The sequence below is a fragment of the Papilio polytes genome, unplaced genomic scaffold, assembly GCF_000836215.1.
Source record: "Papilio polytes unplaced genomic scaffold, Ppol_1.0 DF823692.1, whole genome shotgun sequence".
NCBI lineage: Eukaryota > Metazoa > Arthropoda > Insecta > Lepidoptera > Papilionidae > Papilio > Papilio polytes.
The window spans coordinates 983,576-1,004,974 of record NW_013525512.1 but is presented as its reverse complement, the minus strand read 5'-3'; the positions used below and the strand labels follow the sequence as shown (position 1 = coordinate 1,004,974).

At 38.8% G+C, this 21,399-nt stretch overlaps 3 protein-coding genes across 4 annotated transcripts in view; 1 reads left to right on the top strand and 2 right to left on the bottom strand.

Moving 5' to 3' along the window:
• Positions 1-554: 554 nt before the first annotated feature.
• LOC106104015 (WD and tetratricopeptide repeats protein 1) lies at positions 555-9,884 on the bottom strand. 2 transcript variants are annotated; one of them, XM_013283953.1, is made up of 13 exons: positions 9,448-9,884; positions 9,264-9,375; positions 8,485-8,660; positions 7,847-8,060; positions 7,239-7,359; positions 6,446-6,555; positions 5,881-6,099; positions 5,123-5,250; positions 4,118-4,362; positions 2,930-3,116; positions 2,182-2,350; positions 1,908-2,065; positions 555-1,331 (listed from the first exon to the last, which is right to left on the bottom strand). In XM_013283953.1, the coding sequence occupies exons 1-13, from the start codon at positions 9,642-9,644 to the stop codon at positions 1,328-1,330; spliced, it is 2,040 nt and encodes a 679-aa protein (XP_013139407.1). In that variant the 5' UTR covers positions 9,645-9,884; the 3' UTR covers positions 555-1,327. The 2 variants fall into 2 exon arrangements, with proteins under 2 accessions (XP_013139407.1, XP_013139408.1); XM_013283954.1 differs by having other exon boundaries at positions 2,930-3,089.
• A 246-nt stretch (positions 9,885-10,130) lies between these two features.
• LOC106103965 (coiled-coil domain-containing protein 130 homolog) lies at positions 10,131-12,022 on the top strand. Its single transcript, XM_013283883.1, has 4 exons — positions 10,131-10,243; positions 10,357-10,695; positions 10,828-11,088; positions 11,477-12,022. The coding sequence occupies exons 2-4, from the start codon at positions 10,384-10,386 to the stop codon at positions 11,951-11,953; spliced, it is 1,050 nt and encodes a 349-aa protein (XP_013139337.1). The 5' UTR covers positions 10,131-10,243; positions 10,357-10,383; the 3' UTR covers positions 11,954-12,022.
• A 1,221-nt stretch (positions 12,023-13,243) lies between these two features.
• The window catches only part of LOC106103948 (vacuolar protein sorting-associated protein 13A-like), a 21,163-nt gene continuing 13,007 nt past the window's right edge, over positions 13,244-21,399 (bottom strand). The window contains exons 41-50 of the mRNA XM_013283866.1: positions 20,991-21,376; positions 18,364-18,638; positions 17,066-18,286; positions 16,803-16,995; positions 16,300-16,447; positions 15,954-16,247; positions 15,013-15,155; positions 14,610-14,755; positions 14,340-14,475; positions 13,244-14,192 (exon numbers count right to left, since the gene is read on the bottom strand). Of these exons, the coding sequence (XP_013139320.1) occupies positions 14,055-14,192; positions 14,340-14,475; positions 14,610-14,755; positions 15,013-15,155; positions 15,954-16,247; positions 16,300-16,447; positions 16,803-16,995; positions 17,066-18,286; positions 18,364-18,638; positions 20,991-21,376 (3,080 nt within the window). The 3' untranslated portion in view covers positions 13,244-14,054. The remainder of the gene's footprint in view (positions 14,193-14,339; positions 14,476-14,609; positions 14,756-15,012; positions 15,156-15,953; positions 16,248-16,299; positions 16,448-16,802; positions 16,996-17,065; positions 18,287-18,363; positions 18,639-20,990; positions 21,377-21,399) is intronic.

Sequence of the window (21,399 nt, the reverse complement as noted above, 5' to 3'; positions counted from 1 at the left end):
TCGCTTAGATATCTAAATCCACTAGTTGTCTTATTTCTCACAATAAACAAAGATATACGAATAATATCGTATTTTTGTGTAATTCACAAACTCTTTTATCTTCAATCTGAAGCTTGCGTTAAAATTACCGAAATTCATTATTATTTTAAAATTTCGATTTAACCAACATGTAATGTTTTACAAGAATCTTTATTACTATTCATTAATCTTAATCTACACTAAGGATCGTCCTTATTAAACTCTGAGTGGCAGTAAATGTAACAAAACTATCACAACGTGAAATGTTCCGGCGATATCAATGCACGTATTGGTCGACTTTGAATATGAAAATGTAATAATTGTTCCAATCACCTTAAAATAGTTCAATGACGTCACTTCTTTGTAATTATTTCATATCTTTACTGTAATAAATAAAACGTATTCTGGCAAAAAATAATTAGTACACGGAGTTACAGAAATACTAACAATACGAGTAAATTGTAATTTCTTAGTGTTTTTTTAATTACAGGTGTATGGGAATAAAAAATAATGCCTATACAAGTGTCTTAAAATAATAAAAAAAAAACAAAACACAAACAATTTAAAATTGTCAAAATAATGAATTTGAATTTAGAATCAAAAACCAAAAACTAAAAAGTCGTTAAAATGCGATGACGTCACAAGCCGAACGCTTACTCCGATCGCGTCTATCGTTTGTTCCGCTCTCGCTCGCACACTCGGCACAAGAAAGAGACAAAACAAAGCTGCACTTTTATCAAAGAGAATATAAGGGATGGCATTATTAACTAGACAGCTAAAAACTGTTTATTTCTTACAGATTTATTCAGAAATATCGTAATTGCATTTTAAAAACTATTACATTGGTGTTATGGTCGATTTTCTATTGTTATACACGAGGTATTTAAATATTTCAAATTGCTGAGAATCAATATTCAAACTTACATACAATTCTGCGTTATATTACATTTACTTTAATTCATTTTTTATTAAAATATTACGTAAAAGTGCATCTTAAACGTCATTCCGTCGATAGATTTCAGTGCAAATAAGGTCCCAATAATACAAAAACATACATGTTAAAATATTCCGGTTATGTACACTATTATATACTGAGTCTTCAAAACAAAAAAAATCCACCTACTTCCTAACAAAATAAAATATTGGCACCATATTTATTGAAAATATACATACAACAAAAATCTAACTAAAAATAATAGTCTCGGGAACCCATTTAAATATATGTTGTATTTCTATGTTATCTGTATGTACAAGTGTGACGTGTGCTGTGACGTCACTGACTGCGCCCCGGGGGCTCGCTCGCCCACTTTTATCTGAAATTTAATATAAAAACACATGTAGAGACACAGACAGAGTACAACATAACCTAAAAAAAATTGTGACGTCACAACGAACATAAAAAATAGTCAGTAAAGAGATATTTTTATATCATTTTTAATCTCTCTCGTCAGTCTCAATAATTACTTAGTTTTTTAAATAACAAATCAATACCTTTAAACAATTTCTGACTAAACAGATGTTATTGCAAGGCACTTAATACATAGGAATGTGTAAGTTTTTAATATGACATGTTTGTTTATCGTGTACAGTCAGGGAATTTGTCGGTGTTCCGTCCTAAAAGAACAATAACTAATAGTATATTGCTGTTAAATGTCACTTGGAAAAAATGTCAATAAAGATAATTGCTTTGTCGTTGCAAGTACCAAGACAACATGTGTATGTCGTGTACGTGTTGGTGTTGGTGTTGGCGTTGTGTTGGTGTCGGTGTTGTGCTGGTGTCAGTGTTGGTGTTGGTGCTGGTGTCAGTTTTGGTGTTGGTGTTAGTTTTGGTTTTGGTGTTGGTGTCAGTGTCGGTGTCGGTGTCGGTGTCGGTGTCGGTGTGTACGCACGTGGTGCGGCAGGCGGGCGGGTGCGTGTCGCGCTCGCCGCCGCCCGCGAAGCTGATGTTGAAGAGCATGGCCTCGAAGGGGTCGCTGCGCATGCGCTGCTGGTTAGCATGCGTTGCGCCCTCCAGGTCCGACACCACGCGCGACTCGCTGCCGCCGTCCTGACAACAAATAACTGCCTTACAAAGGAGCGAGTTGAGCGTGGGGTCCGTGTGGGGTTTATAGGGTGTGCGGGGCGTGTGTGATGCGTTTGTGCGGGGTGTGTGTGTGGGGTCACCTCGGGGCGGGGGCTCCAGAGGCGCACGACGGCCTCAATGCCGCTGGTGGCGAGCAGACACAGCGAGGGGTGCATCTGCACGCAGTTGAGGATGGACTCGTCGGCGCGCAGACAGCGCGCCACGTTGCCCGACGCGCGGCACCAGATGAACAGGCTGCCGTCGTCCGAACTTAACACAACATTACTCTAAATATACAATAGGTCACATTAAAAAGTATTTTTAACCCGATTCCCGCTTTTACATTGTTACTAGAATTCTTCCATTTGATACTAATGTAGGGAATTTTTTACAGAAAAATGTCATCCACTATTTAACGGCGAGCATCATAAATTCATAATGACACTAAACTTATAAAATGCATTATCTTCTGAATAAAAAATGTCAAACTAAAATTCAGAAAAAATCTTACAAGGTAAAGTCGGGGAAATTCGCGGTGTTTCACTATAGAAAAAATTGCCTTATTCATTGCAACGAGACAAACTCTGCCTCTTTCTACAAATAACTAATTAAGTAGCAGTGAACGCAATTAAAGGGACAATAATAAAAATAAGCCGTGAATCACTAACGTACTTTTTTTCGTATAGACACATTTTTCAAAATGTTCAAACAATTGTAGCTTTTGAGGCGGAACACCGCTAGGTTCCCTGACTGTGGAAGGTTGAAGGTGTGCGGTGGAAGGTGGAAGGTGGGAGGTGGGAGGTGGGAGGTGGAAGGTGGGAGGTGGGAGGTGCGGCGCAGTGGACGTACCCCGCGGCGACGTATGCGGCGCGCGGGCCGAGGAAGACGGCCTCCTTGATGTCGGTGGTGGTGTTGCAGTGGCCCAGCAGACGCGCCGAGTAGTCCAGCGCCGCCGCGCGCAGCTGCCGCTCCGCCAGCGACGTGCTCAGCGCCTCCTCGCTCTCCTCGGCTGCGGAGGGGCCAACGGTCGCCCGCACTTGAAATTTAAACCGCGCCTTTCACTCCTACTGCCCGCACTCTACTCGACACTCACTACCTTTTTTACATCTATTTCTCTTTACTAATATAGATCAGCGCTGGCTGCTTCGGCTACAAGCATCCAGCATTTAAACCAAATTTCAGTTTTACTGACCGCATACTACTGGACCAATTACTATTCCCTCATTTCTCATCAATACTATTACTAGCTATTCCCCTGTAGCTTTATCCGTACCAAATTAATTTTAAATTACAAATGTCATATAATAATCAAAGCAACCTTGTTCCTTGATGATTTAAGGATTTTTCAATTTATTTACCCCCTAAGTTTGATAGCGTGATAACATATAACCTAAAGCTTGTGTTAATTGTAGGGATTTTTAAAGTAAGAATTATCCAAAAATATGCAATGATTGCTGACATTATACGTCACAAAGGACTGTTTACGCTTTATAATTACTAGCTTTCGCCCGCGACTCCGTCCGCGTGGAATTTTAGAACACAAAAGTAAGTAGCTTATATGTTCTTCTAGACTATTCTTTACATCTATGGCAAATTTAATCGAAATCTGTTCAGTAGTTTAGGCTACAAACTCTAGCAAACAACCATCCATCTAAACTTTCACATTTATAATATTATTATGAAGTCTAGCTGTTCCCGTGCGGCTTCATCCGCATGAAATTATGAAAATTTTATTTTATTGTTTACATTTGTCAAATAATTAATTACAAATGTCAAAATGACAAACCATAGCAACCTTGCTTCCTTGATGTTGGCAGCAACTTATGGTCTCTTTCCCACATTAGGGTTTTTATCCAAAATATTTACCCCCTAAGTTTAATGGCGTGAAAATATGTAGCCTAAAGCGTGACGCGAGTGCAGGGCTTTTCATTAAATAAAGAATTATTCAAAAATATGTTGTAATTGCTGACATCTTAGGGAACAAAGAAGTGTTTACGCTTTATTATAATAGTATAGATAGATTAAGTCTGAACTGACCTTCATCGGGCAGGGTCTCGATGTTCTCGAGCGCCAGGTTGATGTCCTTCTGCAGCAGGAAGACGGCGTGCGACGCCGCGTGTCGCGGGAACTTGTCCTTGAAGTAGAGCAGGCACTCGTGCGCCTCGCGCGGCCGCTTCAGCTCCATCAGGCCCTTGGCCAGCCGGAAGTGCGACTTCACGTTGCTGGGGTCCAGCTTGATGGCGCGGTAGCAGTCCCTGATCGCCGCGTACGTGTCGCCGGACCTTACACATTATCAAAATACGTATAAACTTTTGCAAGTGTGGAATTAAAAAAATAATAAAAAAAACACAGCCCATGTTACTCAGTGTTAACATAGCTTCGTGATGGTGAAAGAATTTTTGAAATCGACCCAATAGTTTTTGAGATATTTCGGTACATACAAAAATACAAATCTTTCCTCTTTACAATTTTAGTATAGACTAGCCGTTGCTCGTGACTTCGCCCGCGTGAAATTAAAAATTGTAATAAAATACAGCCTATATCACTCACTGATAACGTAGCTTTTTAATGGTGAAATTTTTTTTGAAATCGGCCCAGTAGTTTTTTCAGTACATACAAAAACACTAATCTTTCCTGTTCATATTAGTATAGATATAAATAAAATTTATCTGCACCCAATTAAAAAAAATACGAAACTATTCTTCCAAATTTGTTTAAAAACTGTGACAAATTTAATCGAAATCCAGCCTTTTTGGAGATACTTTCGCATTTATAACATTAGTAAGTAAAGTCCAGTAATACTTATGCCAGTAGCTGGAATACTTACATACCAGTTACAAGTTTAACCGCTAACATGCATACCAGTAGCTGGCATGCCAGCTTGAAGCTGCACATCCAAAATGCTTACCAGTGACTGGAACACTACATTACACTGGCATTTGTATTCCCACCACTTAACTAACGAGTTTTTGAGTAAAATTGTTGGTCCCTCAAGTCGGATAATGTAATGGTGTGGTGTGGTGGTGTGTTTCAGTTACTGACCACCCCCTGCGCATGAGCGTGGCGGCGCGGTTGGAGTAGAGCACGGCGTGGTCGGGGCACTCCGCTATGGCGCTGTTGTAGTAGTCCACCGCCGCGATGTACTCGCCCTTGTTCACCAGCTCGTTGCCCTGCACACTTCCTACGCTATTATCTCCAAAAATAACAATAATTCTTGCTGTATATTAAAGAACAATTATTAAGGAAGGTTTTAATATATGTATAATAAAGCTATCTTATTTAGGAGGCGAGTAGGAACGAAAAATAAAACATCTTTACAGGAATGTGTCAGCTCGACCGTTGCAATACCACGACCACACAGAAGAATCTCGTGAAGTGAGAGATATTCCGCGTAGTCTGGTAATAGTTTTTGAGTTATTTCAATAAATACAAAAATACAAATCTTTCCTCTTTACATTAGTAGTTACAGGCATTTATTGTAACAAAGTAACTTAAACGCCAATAACTCCCGGCAGAATGGCGCCTCATTATTATACGTCACAATGACATTGACAGCTGTCATAGGGATGGGACGTCTATGTCCATCATTTAGTGTTGCGCCAATCCACTGCAATATAAATTCTTCTTAGCCCTTAATTCGACTGAGTTTTTCAAGTAGCCTATGCGTTTTTGCAGACTATTTTCTAGATGTATGCCAAATTTCATAGAGATCCGTTTAGACTTTTTTAGGCTACAAACTCTAACAAACATCCATCCATCCAAACTTTCGCATTTATAATATTAGTAAGATAAGTGCTCACGGCTTCCTTGAGCTGCAGTATCCTGTCGGGCAGCGGGGGCTGCGGCGGCTGCGGGGGCTGGGGCTCGGGGGCGGCGCCGCTGGTGCCGTTGGCGGGCGAGGTGGTACCGTTCTTCGGCGGCTGCTTACCCTCGCCCTCCCTGTTGCCGTGGTTGTGCTGGATTATGAAGCTCTCCACTAATATCGGCCTCCGACCGGAGTTTATGTCGAATAAATAAACCTGAAAACAATTAATAAAAACGATAAATTACTAACAATTGTTTTTATAGGATAAAGTGGTAACGAGCTATATAAATTCGCTGAAATAGCGAAACAACAAATGCTTAAATCAGGTGCAATTGTAAAGTTTTCTATCCTTAATCGGTAGATAAAGATACAAATATGAAAATGATATTTTCCCTTCCTAAGCATCCCCTACACCATTCAATAGACATTCCCTTCCCATCTTTTCCTAAAGGGTGAAAAAGAAAGGGGACTTAACTACATGTTCACTACATTGAATACTAACACTATATTGAAAATAAATAACGAAATGTAAGTAAATAATCTGTAAAACAATAACTTACATGTTCTGAGCCCAAGTTAACAATAAGTTCATTCCCGTCGTTGCTAAAAGACACGTAAGTGGTCGCTTTCTTTGGGAACGTGTGCTCGTTGGCGTCCATTGAGAGGTGACCTGCCATTACAATTTATATCTAACAATATTACTCACGACAATAACCCAAAGGGGTAAGCAGAGACTACGGATCTATAATTAGCTCCATCTTAACACCATATCTACGCTTACAGGCACGCCCGTTACATATAACGACTCAGCCCGCATGGAATTTTAAAAAAACAAAAGCAATTACCCGGTTTTAAGACTATCCTCTACATTTATGCGAATTTCATCAAAATTCGATCAGCAGTTTAGGATAAAAACTCTAACAAACATCTATCGACCATCACATTCCCGGATTATTCCCAACCGTCACCCCACTCTGTCCCCACGTGAGAATAAGTTTCATCCGTCCCACCTTTTACTCCCTCTATCACCAATAAGATGACAGATGGAACATTAATGAAATAAAATAAGTTCCAACCGTCCCCTCGTTGCGCAAGGTGGGACGGATGGAACTTTTTTTTCTCATCTATTACTACATGGGGACAGCGCGGGGTAGACGGTTGGGAATAATCCACATTCCCATATATGTTTCTTATGGACAACGGCGGATCCAGGGGGGAGGTCATGGGAGTCATGACCTCCCCCTGTGCTGGTTGGTCCATGATCTCGACAATGTGACCCCCCCTGGCACCAAAGCTCGGATCCAGCTTGCTTATGGATTTGTTAGTTTCCTTTTATCTGTGAGAATGTGTCACCTGGCGCGAAGTACTGCACGGCGGCCTTGGGCACGTCGTTGTCGGGGTCGCCGAGCCCCGCGCGGGAGCACAGCACGTTCTGTCGCTCGAACAGTATCTGCGACGTCGGCACTCGACTATGCTGGAATACATCACATAACAAAAATCTATCTTCTCTTATACTTTGATTCTCAGTATTTCATCTATTATAATATTTTTGGATCATTACTGCAATTTTTTTGTTAATTTATAACAAAACTTAAATAACTTGGTTGTAAAAACTATCAAAAAGGGTATTAAAATCAATCAAGTATTTTAACAACCATGAAGAAACTCTTATATACAAACTGTATTATTTTTTTTTTTTTTTGTTAAATAAACTAAAAAATGCCTTATGATATCTCAATGTTTATTTAGATTTCTAGTGATAAAAGAATGTTTGAAATACGTCAAGTAGCTTTTTAATTAAACACCAATAAAAAAAACTTTCCTCTTTATGACATCAGTATAGATATAGATTGATTTTATAAGAATTTTAACAAAAATACATACAAAAAAAACCTAATCATCTACAAAATAAAAATATAAAAATTATTATTTAGCATATAATATTAGTAAGATAAGATTACCTCTCTACTCATATGTCCCCGAGACAACTTGATCATCCTGGTATCATAGAGTCTCGCGTAGCAGTCGTTGGCACCGACTGCGAGCTGGTACGGCCGGCGAGGGTTCACCGCCACGCACTTCGCCTCCGCGTACCGCCCCAAGTGCTTGATCAGGTTCACCAGCACATTGCTGTTCACCGAGTTGCAGCGGTGGCTTGTACGAAGGTCATGTTGACTAGAAATAACAACAAAATGTTAAACAGCACAAAATAACTCTAGACATACCCATTTCAATTAATCTTAGGTCTAATAATTTTCTATACTAATGAAAAACATTATATATTTCTATAGAAAACTTGTTTTACAGAATTAAACGCTGAAAAAAAAACATATAAAACTTAATTTTTAGAATTGTTGTTAACATAGAAATTAGCATTTTAAAGAAGAATTTATGTCTCATTGTCAAAAGCAACAAAAGAAGAATTGTTCAGTTTACAAATTTCACTATTTCCCCTTACTGAGAATTTGTCAAAAGAAACATTATACTGGAAAACATACTTATGTTAATAGTCTTGTAAACCACTAAAGTAATTGTGTTGAAAATCGATATCTTAAGCTTGCAATTTCCAATTGAAATATTAAAATATGATCATACTAACATAACAACACCATCTTCACCAGCAGACCATATCAGATTAGGGTTATCTGGTGGTGCAGCAAGACGCTTCACCCTGCCACAGTGACATGAGCACTCCAGCAGCGAGGTGCCAGCCGTGGTGCGCACCCGCACTGTACCATCAGCCGCACAAGTTGCCAGTGTGTCATTGGATACAAACTGGAATAAAAAATAAACACAAATATATTGAAAAGGTTACAAGACAATATTTTGTTATTTTTTAAGCTATTACACAAAAATCATTTGTAATTAAATTAATGATGAATTAATAATCTTATTTGTATAAAAGTTTTTTTTCACTATAACCAAATTTACATATAATTGCAAAAAATCATTTTTTTTATTTTAATTTAATATAATAATTCTCTATGATCAATATTCAAATAAAAACCTAAGCATTTGAAGACAATCTAGGCTTTATAACAATTATAGCTAATATTAATTACTAGAAAGTTCTAGAAGTTGAACAACAGCATGAGTATTGATATTAAAATGACTTTACATATATCATATCTGTACAGTAAACAAGAGATAAGGAATTGTTGCAACTCCTAAAAGGAGTTTCAAATAATAGAATACATAAAAGCTACTCAAATAATTAGAAAAATTTAACTACATTTAATTGATCAATAAAGTAATTAAGACTGAAGACTAAGATTGTAACATTAATGTAAACATTGAACGAACAATGTTACATTACAGAGTAAAACATAAACAAAGCTCTTTATGATCATAAACTTAATGTTCACAATATATCCTCACCTTCACAGAGAAAATATTTCCTGTGTGGCCAGTGGCAATTTTGTGCAGTTCTTTGTATCGGTAGGGATCCCATAAAATGACGTGAAGATCGTCCGAAGCTGACGCCAATATACTGTGACGTAAAAACGAATTAACACAATCCCACTATTATATGATAAAATATATAACAAACTGGTGGACTTACGAGCCATCGTAATTCCATTCGAGGCAATTCACGCATCCCATGTGCCCGTGAAGTTCCTTCTCGAGACCCAATCGGTCTATCATACTACGGGTCACTGTCAAATCGTTTTGGAATTTGCGTTCGATATCCCCACGTTCTCGGGCCGCAGTCAGGGCGACCGTGCCCTTGGACCAAGCAGGATCTTGGCTCCTACCCATGACTGCTTATACCCAAAATATACGAGCTAAACTAACATCACGATCTAGACTAAACTGCCAACTAGAACTAAGTTGTGATTAAACTATTTATAGTTTTTTAAACCCCACATTAAATTCCTCAATTTAGGCACTGATTTTAATATATTAATGATGAAATATAATAGGAACTATTAACTAACGTACAAAATCTACAAATTATTATATGAGATTTTCTTTCGAAAATAATCAAGTGTCAAACAGCTGTCATTATTGCCAGATATGGAACTGTGTTCTCCGAAATACATGTTTTGGCAATACTTACAAATTTGGGTTTGGAATAGTTCAGGATAAACAATATAAATAGCAGATACAGAAACAAAGTAAAATATTACTTTTATTGAGTATAGTCAAACATTGTTAAAAGTGCATTGTTTAAAAGAAGTCGTTTTAATTTTTAATATTTCTGTTGGGTAACTTGAACACATTGTCACACTCACACATGTCACATTAACATTCTGTACCTGACATATTTGTGAAAGAAATAATAAAGTTAAAACTTAATTTATGTTTTTCTATTATTACTTAATAACAAAATAATAACCGGCACATGTACTTCTAAGGTAATTGAAACTGTTCCATTGGCTAAATATGTTAACTTAACTACAACGTAATTACCAGTTTTATCATCATAAAAATTGTTTTTGTTGTTTACGTCTTATTTTAATATTTTCAGAATACTTAGTCCTGTGGTAGTATCAAAATGGGAGAACGCAAGGGCCAAAACCTTTACTATCCCCCTGACTATGATCCTAAAGTCGGGGGGTTAAACAAATTCCAAGGGACTCATGCATTACGAGAAAGAGCAAGGAAACTTCACATGGGTATCTTAATTATAAGATTTGAGATGCCATACAACATATGGTGTGATGGCTGCAAAAACCATATTGGTATGGGTGTTAGGTACAATGCGGAGAAGAAGAAAATTGGAATGTACTACAGTACTCCTGTTTATCAATTTAGAATGAAATGTCATTTGTGTGACAATCATTTTGAAATTAAAACTGATCCAGGAGTAAGTTGAATTAATATTCAATTTTTGAAACCCTGCTGCAGTGACCTTAATGAAATGTATCCAAGTGTTATCTGTATTTGTTTTAATAGCTAAAAGTTATTTTTTGTCTCATGTTTATGTTGTATCTTTCAGAATTTAGATTATGTTATAGTATCTGGAGCAAGACGCCAGGAGAATCGCTGGGATCCGACCGAGAATGGTCAAATTGTGCCTGAAACAAAAGAGACTCAGAAAAGGTTATTTGATGATGCTATGTTCAAGTTGGAACATAAAACTGGTGATGTGGATCTCAGTAAACTGGATAAGCCGAGGCTCGGAAAACTTGTTGGAAGAAATGAAACTGTTTGGAAAGATGATTATGAAGCTAATTGCTCTTTGCGTAGGGATTTTAGGGTATGGAATTATTTGAAATTGTACAGTTAAGGAAATTTCCTACCCTATGTAATGCAGTAAGACAAAAAAACTTGTAGCAACTTATAGAGTTACTAGCTGTTCCCATGCGACTTCATCCACATAAAATATTTACCCCCTAAGTTTAATGGCATGAAAATATATAGCCTAAAGCATGACATAAGTGTAGGGCTTTTTATTTAAAAGAGAATTATTCAAAAATATGCTGTAATTACTGACATCTTAGGCAACAAAGAAGTGTGTGTTTAAGCTTTATTATAATAGTATAGATTATGGTGCCAGTTTGCAGTACAATATTAACTAAGTGGCTTATTTAATTATTTGGACTTTTAGTTGTTTAAGTAATAATAGTGAATATGATTCCTTTCAGAAAAGGAGGAAGGAATTAGAAGAATCAGCAATTACTGACAGTCTGTTGCTAAACAGATCATCTCTTGACATTAATTTACTGCCAGAAAGCGAGGAAGATAAAAACTTAGCATCACTACTTGCATTACGACCATCGCGGAGTATTGAAGAGAGTCATAAAAATGTTCGAATCAAAATCCTTAATAGTCCAGCATTACCAAGCTCTAGTGGACTAATAACAAGCTTTGGAGGGTTAAAAAAGGAGGAATCGCTAAGTAAAAGTTCTCCACTTACGAGAAATATTCTTGGTATAACAATAAAGAGAAACAAAGACTCTACAGAATGTTCTACAGTTAAGAAAAGTGAATGTAAAAATGAAAATAAATCAACAGAAAAATGTCCTACAATTAATGGTGATAGTACAGATGTTTTAAAAAAGAATGAAAAGATATCTTTGGTAGGGGATTACGGATCTAGTGGAGAAAGTTCAGAAGGATAAGAGTTAAGTTTTATATAATGGAGAATTTGTACTAATTTTTGCACTTTGTAATATATTTTTAAATGCCCTATATATTCTGTTATGTATTTGAAATAAAAACCACAAATTAAGAGTTCATTTTATTTTGGTTTCACCTTAAGAAAACATTTATTCAAACATGTTATTCGATGTAAAAGTTTACATATTTAGTTAGGTATGTCATTTCAGATATCTTGTCGGCTCAAGGTCAGAGCGCGTTCGCAGTGCACTTCCACGAATCTACACCTAGCATTGTGTTCCGAGCCGACAAAATATTTGAATTGTTTTCTAACCAAGTATAGTCTACAGATTTACTTTTTAGAGAACAACATTTAATGACACTAAAAATAACATCAAAGCTTATTTTTAATTAGTTGTAAACAACACAGTTATCAAATAGTTTCTCTTAGTAAAATTAAAAAGTTATAGGTTAGAATTCTTGAATTACAAACTCTTCACAGTCAGTTGAATTGAAATTATAAGACTAATATAAGTACTGCTAAATTATATGTTTGTGCAATTAACTTGCGAGGAAAAACGTTCAGTTAGTTGTCATTATATTGTCTTGGTAATTATCTATTTCTGTCACATAAAATAACAATTAAAATATATTTATTAAAAAGCATTATTTAAAATATAAATAGGAAACCAGTGTATCACAAGCAATTCATTTTAGCAGTAAAATACAGATTAGAAATTTTAAATAAATAAAATATTTATAGAAATTACTTTTTAGCCACAGACTATTATCTACAGATCGCTAATATGGGGCACAATCACAATAGAGAGGCAATAGCCCTTTGGGGGTCTTTTCATTACTCTTGATTTGTTAGATTTGAATGAAACTCTCCATCTAAAAATTATATATCTATGGCCACAAGATCATCATCTCCCCTGCCTTATCCTACTCCCGTAGGGTCGGCGCACCGGGTTTTCGTCCTCCAAAGCATTCTATCGTCCGTCATCTCAGTCATCACTCCCTTCTTGATTATGTCACCTTTCACGCAATCCATCCATCTCTTTCTAGGTCTACCTCTACCGATGTACCCCTCCACATTCATAACTAACATCCTTCTTGTCACATGCGATTCATCCCTTCTCATAACATGCCCATACCACTCTAACCTTTTACTCCTTATTTTCTCAACCACGGGGGCTACTCTCAAACTTCCTCTAATATACTCATTTCGTATCTTATCCAATCGTGTTACCCCACACATCCATCTTAACATTCGCATTTCCGCTACATGTATTCTCCTTTCATCCGTCCCTTTCACTACCCAACATTCAGATCCATACATCATGACAGGTCTTACGACGGTTTTGTAAATTTTCCCCTTTATTTTAAGGGGAATATGCGGGTCGCATATTACACCTGTAACCTGTCGCCATTTCATCCATCCCGCTTTTATTCTATTTCTCACGTCACGGTCAATATCGCCGTCGTTTTGGATTAATGAGCCGAGGTACCGAAAGTCGGAGCAAACTGGAAGATGGGCGCCATCTAAGGCAATCGGGATAAAACTAGATAAGCCCCCGAAGTCGCAGAATAGCTGCTCCGTTTTCGCTCTGCTTATCTTCAGGCCGGCTGTCTCTAGTTTATCCCGCTATCTCTCCAGTCTACTCTGGACCTCAAGCGCATCTTCCCCGACAAGAACAATGTCGTCGGCGAACAGCATACACCAGGGTGCTGACTGGGATCTATGGCCACAAGATATATTTTATAAAAGTTGTTAACTAGTGACTAGAGATCAGCGATGTTTGTATTCTAATAATAAACGAAATTAACAGGCATGAAATATGATAACCTTATCTAATTTTTACTCTTACATAATCTTCATAATGTAATGCTAACAATATTTCAAATTCCTTGATTTGTTTAGTAATGTATGTTTTTCAGTCGGGTTCATTACATTGAGATGTTTTTGCTTATAAATTATCTTATAAAAATCAATACTTTTTTATTATTTTGTTTTATCAAACTTAATATCAGTTTCACTGAACGAGTTAAGTATATCCGACATGAATAATCTTACATTTTTTTTAAACATTGACTCAAAATTAAAATTAAAGAGATCTTTGTTTATTCTATGGGACATCGTTTGTCTTCCAGTGCGTGTATGAGGGCGCATTCTATCTTCGTCTTCAGCCACTGCAGCACCTCCGCGTCTGATATCTCGATCACCTTCTCATCAGTCGAGAAATAGCTGACCATTTCGTCCTGTTATTATTACAAAAATCATGAAGTTTCATACAGATCAGTTGGACAATAATAAAATTAATTTATCGAGGCAAGCATGTGATCACGTTCACAACATCTCTTGTTCTTTTCGTAACTTCGGATTAAGATAGAAGTTAGAGTGTTTACCTGTTTGATATTCAGTATGAGTTTGTCTCCTTCAACAACGGGTGGGCCGATGAGGTCGTCCAGTTTAACCACCCACTCGATATGCCAGCCGCCTCCGCCCCCGCCCCCGCCGCCGCCACGCACCAGGAATATGTGCCTGTCAAATTTTAGTTAAACATGACGAGGATTCTGTCAATTGGTCGAATATCTTTTGAGAGATAAGAAGGGATTGATGACTGGGATGACGTATGATAGAGTTATGTGGAGGACAAAAAAGGAGGAAGAACTGACTGTGTGGTGAGCAGCAGCGTGGCGAGCGAGGCGCGGGCGAGGTGCACGTGCGCCACGTAGCCGTCGCAGGCGGCGTAGTGGCCGCGCGACAGCTGCGCCAGCAGCGCCGCGCCGCGCGCCGCGCACGCATCGTACGCCCGCACGCCCTGCACATAACGTACCAAAATAAACATCATTTGCTATACTAAACTCTGATACTTTGCTACTGCCTACTGAACTCTTAAAACCAATTATGTGAGAACAAACAGCTTGAATGGAATCAATGTTTGGCTGATTCTGCCTGTACAATCTTGTTTATACAGGAGCATTAAAACTGCAGGATAGCAGACCTAGGTTGCGTTTGGTGTGTGTGGTGGATTAGTATAAGGCACATTCTGTAAGTAATGAGAGAGTGGGTATGAACCTCGGCGCGGGGGCAGTGTCGCGGTAGGCGGCGGCGCGCGGGCAGGCGGGCGGCGCGCTCGGCGGCCGCGCGCAGCCCCGCCTCGGCGCCGCGCCACCCCAGCTGCGGGCACTGCGCCGCGCGCGTCGCCTCTCGGCACACGTCTACACCGTCATACATTTCCAAACATTAATTACATTTATAGGAAAAGACGGCAAACAAGCAAGCATCACATCTGCTGCATCACAAAAGCATCTGCAACAAGTTTGAAAACTGCAGAGTAAAGAACAATAAGGTGATATATCACTTTTCTATACGTTCCCTTCTTACCAAATCTGTTTTCCCTTACTACTTTCCTTATAAGAAAAGGTTAAGAAAGCGAAGAGAACTAAAATTTATTTTGGTCTGCAACAGTAACAAAAGTAATTGATTTTAATAGGATATTTTAATGGACACAATAAATGGAATAAAGTTGATGCTGCATGCTCTATATTACTTACGTTTCAAAATAGCACAGTCCTCATCTACTGGTCCACACCAAGCGCACACGGACAGCGCAATGAGAAAAATGTTCATGAGATCGTGAGATATCGAAAACTAAACTACTTTCAAGTTGTGTACTTAAACGTAGAAAAGTGTATCATGCAACTTGTAAAGTAGAATTATGAATTAAAAATCCATTTTGAAAAAGTTATCCAACAACATTACCATGCTTTTCATCTAAATGTAACAAAAACATTTAAAACCTCATAAAGCCATTACCATTATCAAGGTACAGAAAGTGCGGAAATATTTATAAAAGAAAAGGCATTTAAAAAGTTTTTTAAATCACCCAAAAGGTTTAATAGTAAGATATTTCATGTTTTCTATACTAACATGTTTTAATTATAAAATCAATAAACCTAAGTGGATCATGCGGCTTGCAGTGTGTGAGATGTATGAGGCACGTGTGAGGCACTCACCGAGGGTGGGCCTGGCGATGAGGCCGGTGAGGGCGAGGGCGACGCCGCACGCGCTGCGCCGGCTGCCCTCCAGCACCGCCGCCGGCACGTTGTCTACCACCGACCCCTCCTCACCTATAGGTAATAGGAACAAGGATAGCTCATATGCAGCTGATAACCGATAATCCAATATTAAACGGAATTTGAAAAAAATAACAAAACAGAATTGCTCTACTGTTATAAAGCAGTAACCATGTTTAAGGTCTTCTAGAAAACTTTTAAAGAAAACCCTGTTCACTTTAATCCCCTTACACTCTACACCGGTTTTTATTTAACATCCCCCTTAAAATATTGAAGTATGAATTACCAGGTCTTTTCCGTTGTGGCGGAGGTCGCGGCGTGGTCTCCACCAGCGCGGCGCTGCAGTCGGCCAGGCAGCACGCCAGCGCCGCCTCGCCGCGTGCCCCGCGTGCCGCGCGCGACGCACTCGACAGTCGCCGCGCGCATGTGCCACCCTGTACGTAACGTGAACCAGACTAGACTAAAGGTTTAGTAATTAGGATGTAACATAACAGTCCTAGTAAAAGTAGAGTGCAATCATACTAATACCAATATTATAAATGCGAAAGTTTAGATGGACGGATGTTTTAGACTTTGTAGCCAAAACCGCGTAACGAATTTCGATGAAATTTGTTATATAGATATAGAGGACAGTCTGGTAGAAGACATAAGCTACTCACTTTTGGTTTTTAATTCCACGCGGATGCGGGAAAAAGCCAATATTTCTATATTTAAAACTCAATTAGCACATAAAAGAGAGTTGGAGGTAATAATCCCGAGAAATAGCAATATTGCTGACTACAATCTTACCAAACAGGGTTCATAATACTGCTTGAGGGACTTGGAGAAGTCGCCAATGTAGCTGTAGGGGTTGCCGAGCACGTCGAGGCCGAGCACCAGCACGTAGAACTGCTGCACCAGTTGCAGCCAGTAGTGCCGCGACGCCGCCTCCAACAGCCCCGCCCACGGGACCGGCGCCTGCCGCATCTCCAAATACGACATCCTGTAGCACATTAAATAATGGTAAATGCAAAAATAGATCTGTCAAAGTAAAACAAGTTAAGTTAACTTACTTGATTACGACATCCTTCATGTCACAAAGCGACGAGCCCCAAGAATTGAACAGATACTCAAGCAAATCACTGTTGAACAATTTTGGTCGGTTCTCTTTCTGAATGCCGTACTGCGATCGATTGGGACTGTCTGCAGTATCCAAGTATCCCCTAGACGACAGACTCAACACAAGCTTCAGTGGCGACAGATGCACATACTCGAAGAATACGTTCTTCTGTGCGCTCGTTTGGCTCTTTATGGCCAGCATTGTCAGCGGCATGTGAATCAACGCCAAGTCAGCTCGCAGCCTCACGGCCGGCTTCTCCTCCACCTTCCAGTGGTTCAACATATCAAAAATATAATTAACGAATCCCCTGTCCAGGTTCACGCAAAACTCCTGGACTAATACTTTCACGTATTTATAAATATCTTGGTTTAAATTAGGCAAGTACTGTTTCAAAGCAACAACCTCTATGCACGGTTTAACATCCTTAGTTTTTAAATGCGTAGGCAAAGAAGCAGGGTAGAGTACACAGGGGTAGACGGCTTCGTACAGTTGATTGTCTATTTGGAATCTCTGCAATTTTAGGTGACAATATGAATACGTGTCAGATTTGCGGAGCTGCAACCAAACGGCGGGATTGTACGTTCTTCGTAATTCAGAGAAAAATGGCTTCGTCATTTGCATTTTCTCCAGGTCTATGTGAATGAAGTCTTTGAGGTTACACTTCTTCTGTTCGGTTTGGTATTTATCCTCTATCCACGCGGTGAGATCGGGCGCCAGCTGCTTCCATTTGTTGCTGACGTTCACCTCCCAGCGCGGGAGGGAGTCTGTGACGCTTATGTAGGCCAATTCCTTTACACCAACTCCAGTTTCAACACATACTGATAAGCTCACGCTAGACAGGGATAAATATAGTTCGTAGTTACTCCGTTCTGAATCTATCATCATTCTGTACTGTTGTGCTATTCTTTCATCCTGAGCTAATGCGTAAACTCTTTGATAGCCGTTCATAAAAGATACCCAATAGACTATAACTTTGTCTTTCCTCATCTTCTTGGTTTTTACGAGGTTATCAGGCAGTTCAAAGCTATCGGAGTCATCACTACTAGAGGAGCAGGGCTCAGGGGACTTGGGGGTTAGGCGCTTGAGTGTCGATGACAGCTTGGAGGTCACGCTACTAGTCGCCACCAGGGTGGAATGCTTCACCGATTGGAAACTGACTTTTTCCTCGCCGTATCTGTTAAAATTAAAAAAAAATATATTTTAATGTATCTACTCATTCTTTATTTCGAGTTTAGCAAATTTTCATCTCACCCATCTTGAGAGAAGTCAGCAAGGAATCCCTTTCCCTTGTTATTGTAGATATTCCACATGAGTTTTCTCTCCTTGGCGGGGTCGTCCCAGGTGTAAAGAAGGCTCTGATGAGGGCTCAGTAGCGCCACCTGGCCGCAGTCCGCCTGGTGCAGTTTAAGGAACAGATCCTCACACAGGTTTTCAATGCGGACTGGCGCGTCACCCGCGCAGTATGACTTAAATGTGATGATGAACGGCCGATCTGTTCCCCCTGTTACGTCCACGCAGATTGCAGACTGTGGAATAATACACATGTTACTAAACAGAAAAAGCAACTGGAATCTATACAAATTAAACGTACTTCTTTGTCGCTGCCAAATCGTAAACGAAATCCGTTAATATTAGTTACGTTTACATTCCTCACAGGAAGTCGCTAAACAAGTAACTAGTTATTTGTAATAACTAGTCTTCCGACTTTACATGAAAATTGTTAAAGTAAATATCGATTGCAAGATACCAAATACGTAATTCATAAATTCATGTCTTTGCTACTGTGTGTTATATGAAAGTGAAAACAAATTGAGGTCACTGAACTGTTGATATATTTTATTTACTAATTTATTAAAATTCTGTTTTCTAAGAACACAATAAATAAAAGTATTATGAATTATTAAATGGAACAAACCCCATACCATTAGTTTATATGCATTTAGGAGAACAGTACATTTTTGCAATTATAACAAATGTTAAAATTAAAAATTTAATACCCAAATCTACTAGCATCAAAAACCGTCATGACCCGCCTTACGTCATAGCCGGTCCCCGCGAGCTCTAACTCAATTCACACCACTTTCAAAACGGCACTTATAAAATTTACATGTAAATTTCACTTCCTCTCAGTTTTCAGACGACGCGGCAACAATCGCAACGATGCGACTATTTATTGTGTTTATATTAACGTGCTGTGCTGTCGGAATATTATGCGATAGGCCTTGTGATACGAACTCATCTATGCCAGAAATTATTAGAGTTAAACGTGCCAAATACTACTCCAGTCCACCGCAGAGGTTTTACAGAAGACCTCCTATGAGTTACTCAAGTCATGGCGCGTTCTCCTATACGCCACCGCCAAGCCACATGATGGACGATGAAGACCAACCACCTAATCATAGACCACACAAATACAGCAGACGACCGACTAACGAGGGCCTTGGTGATGAAGACATAAATAATCTTCTCAAATATTTATCCAAAAAAGATTTAGATAAAATCGTCGAACACACACTAGCTAAAGAGAAATTTAAAAAAGATTATGATAAACCTTTAGATATCCCTAAACCCGTATATAATGAAGTTAACGACGATCTTGATGATGGCAATAAATTTTCTCTAAACGGTCCATACATTAAGCCGAATGGTGATTACGTTCCAACAGAAAACCCAAGTTTTAACGAAAACTATTCAGAATCTAGACCAATTGTAGTACCAGATACCCCAGAAAAGACTGGAAACTTACATTTTTATTCTCCAACACCGAGTGAAGGACAATCCAACCAGCAGTTCGCTGTAGTAGACAGTTATATGCAACAAGCAATCAATGGGCTGGGCTCTAACTCGGGTTCAAGTATATTCACTGATGGTAAAGTAATGCAAGAGGAACAGTTACCGATGCCTTCTAACTTGAGATACGAAGACCATTATGTGTCCTTTACTAATAACGACCCTGCTGTGGTGAAGGCTGACCCCAGTTCGTACAAAGTGGAGAGTTTTGGCAGCCTGCCCCTAATGAACTACGATTCGAAGCTGCATACCGTCAGTTCTTACAATGTACCGCATTATACTGTGAGTATTGATTTTTTAAATATCGAAACGAACGAATTATGTGATTCCGTAATTTTATTGTCTGTCAACAAGAAATTTTCTTGATGATGATGATTTTTACTTTCAAAGTGTTATATTTCAGATTAAGTAATGCAAATAATTGCGGCTTCTTGTTGTATAACGTATTAAGAGTCTACATGGTCTAATAAATTCGAATAATACCGTCGTTGAATATTATAATTAATTTTTAGCAGTTAGGATAACAGTTGCTTAAGTGGAAAAATAATTTGAATAATAATGAATTTTAAACTAAGCAAGTTATTAAATTTAGATTGCAAAGTATAAACTTATTGTTATTGTTAAAAACCGTCATAAAGACTGAAGAAAACACTAACGAAATAATTACTTGCTCAACAGGTAACAACACCTAATCAACAGCCAGCAACTCAGCAACATCAGCCATCATCCAATGGCAATACACGCCAGTCCAGTGTGGAGCTCGCCAGCTCCCGGGAGACCAAGTACCCAGACCAGAGTGACGCTCACCTCAAGGCTACAAAAATCTGGACTCACAAGTCTACTGGCACTGCCTACTATCTCCACAAAGACGGCACATTGTCGCTCGAGAGACCACGGTTTCCTAAATATGGATAATAATTTATGTGTTTTAAGATAATTTATTGTTAGAATTAAGCTTTGTTAATGTTGAATAAAATATTAGAAGAAATTATTGTGTTTCATTGTCGTGATACTAGATGAAGCATTAGTAGATAATTAATAAAATGTGTTTAAAATTATTAAAATAGAACATAACATTTTACACTCACCCCTTTATCCATTCTGAGAACAGTGAAATGGTTTTTCGTAATAGGAAAATGTTGAGACACGACGTTAGAATCTCTGTACTTGCAGTGCATCGACATAGAGTCGGTCTGCGGCCAGAACGGCGTGCATTGCTGCGGTGCTAGGTCTATCCACAGATCCGCCGCCTCATTCTCCTCCATGAAACGCAAATGTTTCTTCGTGTCGTTGTAGACTAGGAAATATGGGAGGAGTGTCACAATCTTTGTTAGTTGTGGGCAGAGTTCCGAAAGTGTAACCTGAAGAAAAAAACACAAATTGAGGAGAGTAAACAGAATTTGGGATGGATGACAAGACAGTATACTAACATGCAGCAGCATTCGGTAGTGTATTCTTCGTTCGGCGTGCGTGCAGACGAGCAGGCCGGGGGCGTGC